Genomic DNA, 7074 nt, shown 5'->3' on the forward strand with positions numbered 1-7074 from the left:
TCCTCTGTGCTGTTGATGGATTCAATTAACTGCTTTGCTTTTCCAGCCTCACTGACTGCCTTGATTGCCCCCACCCCCAGTAAACATCCCAGAATAAGTCCAGGCAGGGCACTCTGTGTTCCATCCTGGTCTGGCCTATGCAACTGCTTGTCACCAGGTAGCAAGATACAGTGAAAGCCCGGCACATCAAAGGGCATAATCCGCGTTCATGCAAAACAACTTTATTTTCCTTGGCCCTGCGACTGCCCCACTCGGATAAGCTGCCCTTACAGGAAGGGCAGGGCTCAGCTCTACCCTGCCTGAAAGCTGGGGCTTCTAGAGCCATAGAACAGAGAACATCAAAGCTGGGAGAGAATTTAGAGTGCGGAACATAGGATGTTCAATATGAGAAGGGCAATAGAGCATGGAGAGTCAGGGTTGGGGGAATCTTAGACTGTATGTAGAACACTGAATGTCAAAACTGGATGGAACCCTAGAACATAGGATATCGGTTCTGGAAGGGACTTTAGAACATGAAATATCAGACTATCAAGAGACCTAAAAACATAGAAAGTCAGAGGTGGAAGGAACTTTTAGAATGTAGGACATAACAGGTCAGAGCTGGAGGGAACCTTAGAAATAGAACATTGAATGTCAAAACTGGAGAGAACCCTAGAACATAGTGTGTCAGTTCTGGAACAGACCTAAAAACATGGAATGTCAGAGCAACAAGAGACTTTAAAACATAAAAAGTCAGGGCTGAAAGGGACTTTAGAATGTGGAACATACTCCCATTTTCTCCCTTTCTTCCACTCTTGCTCCTCTCCCTTCCCCTCCCTCCCCCTCCCTTCCCCTCCCTTCCCCCCCTTCCCCCCTTCCTTTCCCCTTTCTTCGCCATCCCGTCCTTCCCTCCATCCTTTCTCCTACCTCCCTTCCCCGGCCTAGACGATGCCGTGGTGGAGACGGCGGAGGAGGCCACAGAGCCCGCCGAGGCGGACATCACGGGGCTGTGCCAGGACATGTTCTCCAAAATGGCCATGTACCTGACGGGCGAGCTCACAGCTACCAGTGAAGACTATAAACTTCTGGAAAATATGAACAAACTGACTAGCTTGAAGTATCTAGAAATGAAAGATATTGCAGTAAACATAAGTAGAAACCTAAAGGACTTAAACCAGAAATAAGCAAAGTACAAGAAGTTAGAGAGGCGATGAAAGAATTCTTTAGCACAGACTTTTAACTACAAGAATGTTTTATAAGAGCTGAAATAAGTGGGATGGAACTTATCACTATGCTTCAATTCCTAAAAAGAAGCCGTGCTGCTGATCCAAGCAGAATCCCAGCCCCCACCTCTGGTTGGATGTGTAACTCTGGCCACCCCCACCCCCGCCGTGTTTTCCTAAACCTGTACCCCCCAACCTCATCTTAATTGCGTGCTTCGTTGTGTGCCCTGGACCAAGGCTCAGAAATCAGGATCAACCCCATCTAGAGCAGACACAGAGGAGAGACTCTAGTCTCCCTGTCTCTTCCCTCCCTCTCCTCTAGGCCCTCCCACACCCACCCCTTTCACAACCTGTTCTTGAACTTAAATAATAAATGCCAACATATGAAAAAAAAGAATGTGGAACATAGGAGGTCAGAGCTAGAAGAGTTCTTAGAACACAGACTACAATGATCTTTCTGGATTACCCTAGATGGGCTAACTCCTTGAGGATCTCTGCTTCTAAGGTCCTTTCTGACACTGAGAATCTGTAATTCTAGAACATCAGAGCCACAAAGGACCTCAGAACACAGAAGTTTTGTGCTGGCAGTGACTTTAGAACACAGAATATCTCTTGTGAGATGAGAGTGGTTTATAGTCGCCATTTTGCCAAAAGAGGCAGCTAAGCATGGTGGAGTGTCAGTATCAAAGTCAGGAAGACCTAGGTTCAGATGACCCCTCAGATACATAATGACTGTGTGAGCCTGGGAAAGTCACTTAACCTCTTAAAGCTCTAGACAACTTTAAGACAGTAAGGTACTCACCAGCATTCATAGTGATCCTCCTTACCTGGGAATTCCTTATACTAGTGAAATTAAGGTCCTTTCCCTATCTTTATTTCACCTTAAGTATACTGAAATACTGAGATGTATCTGCCTATCAAATGTTTGTGGAAAACAGCTTTAATGTCAGGGGCTCTGAGCCTGCCCTCCGTGGAGGAAAAATGTTGGATAGGAGAGACCGCAGACCATGAAACATCTATGACCATTTCTCAAGGGTTCTTGTTGAGTTGTATTAACCACCAAATCAATATTTCTGAAGCTCCTATTATGTTTGAAGGACTAGGCTAGGTGCTAGAAGCTTAGCAGTCTCTTCTAATTCTGAGAATCTATGATTCTGGGGTCTCAGAGCTGTGAGGTACCATAGTACATAGAATGTCACTATTGGAAGGATCTTTAGAACCAAGAATGGAGATTGCCTTTTGTGAGCTGTGTGGCTCCCAGTGCCCATTGTATCAAGAAGGAAACAGCCCCAAGGAGATTAAATGATTTACCCATGGTCATAGGGTAAGATTGTCGGGTCTCCTGCCCCAAGTCTGATGAACTTTCAATTTCCTCTCCAGAGAAGGCTCTGATTCTTAGGGCAGGAGGGCAGAAGTCTCGAGAAAGGACAGAGAAGACGTAGAGGGATACCGCATATTTCCTCTTTTCTTCTCCTTTGCTACAATGAGATAGACCTGGAGTTCAAAAAGACATTAGAGTTACGGTAAACATTTATGAAGTGCCTATTATGTGCCAGGCACTGTGCTAAGTGCTAGGAATATAAAGAGGCAAAAGACAGTGCTCGCCCTCAAGGAGTTTACAGTCTAATGGGGGAGAAAAAAAGCAAAACAAAATATGTACAAACAGGCTGTTTGTTGTTTGTACAGATTTATTAAGATTTGCAGAATAAATAGGAAATAGTTAAGAGAGAGGAGGCACTAGAATGAAGAGGGCATCTGGTGCAACTCTTTCATTTTCCACATCTTGGTGAAGTAGAAAGGGCCCTCAATGATCAGTGAGGACATTCGGGTTCAAGTCCCAGCCCAAGTTTTGTCTTTTGTGCCACAGTTTCTCCATCTGTAACATGGGGATTGTAAATTGTGTCAATGTCACAGAGCTGGTGGGAGCCTCAAATGACAGTCACTTGCTGGGATAGAAGGGCAGGTCTGTTTCTTATAAAATATTCTTTTTTCTTTTTCCATATTGAAATATTTGGGTTTGCTGATGAGAGTTAAATTCATAATAAAAAAGAAAATATTTTTAAAAATAGTTTTCATTGGGCTTCTTGTCTTGCACTGCCCTCCCAGTTCAGGAATCTCTTTTATAACATCCCTGACAGTCTGTCAGCTTCAGCTCGAAGCCCTCCAGTGATGGTAAGCTCCCTATTGCTCTGGAGGCAGCCCATCCCACTTTGGGACAGTTCAGATTGTTGAGAAGTTCATGCCTCAGGTGAGCTGAGATCTTCTGGCAATAGCCGGTGTTCTCCATTGGCTGTCTAGGCTGGGGACCTGGGTTGGAAAATGAAGGAGCTGGATTCTGTGACCTCTAGGGTCCCTTCCAGTTCTAGATCTCTGACGCTGTGATTCCCACTCCTCAAAGGGGATATGGGCTGATCCCCCGGCTAGGTATCCTTCCATTTTCCTTTGGGGTCTTGGATCTCCTTTGGGATCCCCAGATCCCCCTTGACTCTGACTGTCCTAGATAACTTCCACTAGGGAGGGAATACCCTCTCCTCCCCAGGCCATGTTCTAGGCTATCCAAGGATCCATCCTTTCCCTCCTCACCCAAACTCCTTAGCCTCTCTCCCACATCTTCAGAGCTCTGTCCTCCATCCCTTCTCCCTCAATCCAAATCTCTTTTCAGTTCCTTGTCATCTTGGGAACATTCTGATGAGTAAATCCAGCCTCAGAGTGTGGAGGGTTCGCTCAGGGAGGTGTGCACCTCTTAAGGGAGAACAAGAAGACTGAAGGGGGAAAGTGATGGCTGTCTTCAAGTATGTGAAGAGCTGACCTATGGAAGGGGTTGGATTTGTTCTGCTTGGCCCCAGAGGACAAGGCTAGGAATAATGAGGAGGAGGGCTTTAAAGTAAATTTTTTTAAATTACAAAAACAATCAAAAACACAAACATTCTAAAATACAAAGAACAATTTTAAAAAGAGAATTGTTTATGAAATGGTTTCTATAAATTTCTGTTACTCCAGTTTTTTTGTTTTAGTAATTGCACATTAAAATTTTAAAAGTGGTAATGAAATCACCCTGTTGGCCTCCCCTTCAGAACTTACTTCTGTTTTTTTCTGCATATTTTTTAGTTTTATTGATGTTTCTTTGTTTCCTCTCTCCCTTCCTCCCTCCCTTCCTCTCTCCTCTCCTCTCCTCTCCTTTCTTCTCCTTTCCTCTCCTTTTCCTTCCTCCCTTCTTCCCCCACTTAGAAACCCTCTCTTTGGACTGATAAGTACAGTGTCCCCCAAAAATCTTAGTGCCATATTAAGTTATTCTAAGCTGAAAACACTCCATAGAGTCAAGCAAGAGAAAATGACACGTTGGCCGCATCTGTCTGAAAACAGACATCTCCGTTCTGTACCTCTCCCTCGTTCTAGGAAATTCTACGAAAGGGTACACTAACCAGTGAAATGGCTAGTCCATGGCCACCTAGCCAGGCTATTTCAGAGATAGAAACAGAACCCAGGTTTTGATTCCATGTTAAAGGAAAACTTCCTAAAGACAAGGGTGATCTGCAATGCAATAGACCACTCTGAGACATAGCTATCATCCCACCCCTTAAGGAGCTAAAAAGGAGGCTGTGCCCAATCATCTCCTGAGGGCCCTTCCAGCTCTGAGATTCTAGTTTTCTTATATAACAATAACTAACGTTCTTATCATGTTCATTATTATCATAATTGACAATAGCAGCTTTTGTTCCTATGTTATTTTGAGGATTATAAATAATTTCCCCCACAACAATACTATGGGGAAAAAATGTCATGCAAGAACCATTATCCCCATTTACACTGGAGGAAATGATCCTCAGAATGTGACTTGCCCACGGTCCCAGAGCTAGTAAATGTCAGAACTGGAACACAAACCCCGGTTGTCTGACCATCGCTATTGAATTTCAAGCACATACACACATGTATACATATGTACATGTGTATGTACATATATGTTTATATGTGTATATAATACACATATTTGAACATACATATACATGTGAGGGAGACTTACTGATTGTACCTTCAAGGGCCCCAGTAGGATCTTTGGGGCTGGGCACCATGGCCCACAGGCCCCCACTGTCCCAGCAGCTTGCCTGAGCTCTCAGCCTCACAACTGACTTGGGTAAATATCTCTGGGGTTGAGGCCCATCACAGAGGGCTTTCACCAGCCGCCTGCCCCAGTAACAAAGAAGCCTCACAGAGTGGGTTCGAGGCTCAATGCCCAGCTAATATTCCCTAATCCCAGAAGGCTTGGCAGATAAACACAGCCCCGCAGAGGTCTGTTGACTCAACAATTGGCATTTAAAAAAAAAGAAGAAAAGAAAAGTAGGAGGAGGAATATTCCTCAGATCAGACTATTTGAAGCCTCTGTAGTCTGAAAAAAAATCCATCTCAGGGAGCAGGGAGGGGTGGGCAGTTCTCTCAGGAGACTTTTATCCTGCCTGTGATTTCACAAGGCAAAGCCTCAGCCCCCTGACGGCTTAATCTTTCCCAGGACGTGTGCCGGGAACGAAGGAGGCCCGGGATAACCTTTGGAGGGGAGCCTGGAGGGCAGGTTTATTGGGCCTTGTGGGAACAGCAGCCATCAGCCTACCAGGGTACTGGAGGAAATAGGCTGGGGTCTTTGTGAGACGAGGACTATGGGATGGCAACAGAAAGGGCCCTGGTCTTGGAGTGAGCAGACCTGCTCTGATACACGAGACCTTGGCCAAATCACTTTGCTGCCAAAGGCTGTAGTTTACTCACCTTTCAACGAAGAGGTTGGGCCAGATGGCTTCTGAGGTCTCTTCCAGCTTGAAATCTGTGATCCGGACTCTCTGAACCTCGGTTATTCATGTACAAAATTGGGTTGGTAATCCCTACAAGGTCCATTCCAGGCTCTAAAGTACTTTAGGATTCACACCATAGTTATGAACATAAATTCTATCATTCCTATACTCCAGAAGGAGAAACTGGAGCTCTGAGAAATTACTTTATTTATTCAAAGTCACCCAACTAGTGACCTTCAGAGCTGACATTTGAACAGTCATTTCCAAATTTTACAGGTGAGGAAACTGGACGAAGAAGGTGAAATGGCTCACCCAGAATCACATACTTAGGAAATGCTAAAGGAGAGATTTGAACTTAGGTCCTGCTGATGCTGGGCCCAGCACGCTATCCACTGCACCATCTGGCTGTTTCTTGATAAATAAAGAATATTGCAAAGCTTAAAATGCCAGATGAAGGTGACCTGTTAATAGAAGATCAGGTTTAATTGATTCTTAAAGGATCAATAAAAATAATTTCTTGATGTCTTCTACCAACCTTGTTTCATGGAAAAACCAATTAAAAGTTATTAATAGAGAAGGGGAATCCATCATAAAACTGATTTCCTAACCCTGATTTGGGGGCAGCTAGGTGGCACAGTGGATAGAACATTGGGCCTGGCATCAGGAAGATCGTTCTTCTTGAGTTCAAATCTGGCTGCAGACGCTTACTAGCTGTGTGACCCTGGACAAGTAACTTAACCCTGTTTGCCTCAATTCCCTCAGCTGTAAAACGAGCTAGAGAAAGACATGGCAAATCACTCTAGTATCTTTGCCAAGAAAACCCCAAATGGGGTCGTGAAGAGCGAACACAGCTAAAACAACTGAATAACAACAAGCAGCCCCTGATTTGGAATCAAACATTTAAATATTTCAAGAAGTCATTTTTATAGCCTCTTTGTACCCAAGCCTGTGCTATGGAGGAGAATTAGAAGGACACACAGGTTCCCAACCTCGGGCAACTCTTAGTCTGCTTGGGAAAAGAACACTAAAACCCAGATCAAAGGAAAAAACAGAAAGATAATGTGTCATGGGAACAAAAATCAAGGGTCCTATAT

The 7074-nt window shown here is 44.4% G+C and overlaps 1 protein-coding gene across 1 annotated transcript in view; it reads left to right on the forward strand.

Moving 5' to 3' along the window:
- LOC118854897 (cyclin-dependent kinase 11B-like) overlaps window positions 1-5841 on the forward strand; it is a 106942-nt gene extending 101101 nt beyond the window's left edge. The window contains 3 exon segments of the mRNA XM_036765085.1: window positions 925-1047; window positions 3398-3450; window positions 5707-5841. Coding sequence (XP_036620980.1) covers window positions 925-1047; window positions 3398-3450; window positions 5707-5841 — 311 coding nt within the window.
- Window positions 5842-7074: the final 1233 nt, after the last annotated feature.

The sequence above is a fragment of the Trichosurus vulpecula genome, chromosome 6, assembly GCF_011100635.1.
Source record: "Trichosurus vulpecula isolate mTriVul1 chromosome 6, mTriVul1.pri, whole genome shotgun sequence".
Classification (NCBI taxonomy): domain Eukaryota; kingdom Metazoa; phylum Chordata; class Mammalia; order Diprotodontia; family Phalangeridae; genus Trichosurus; species Trichosurus vulpecula.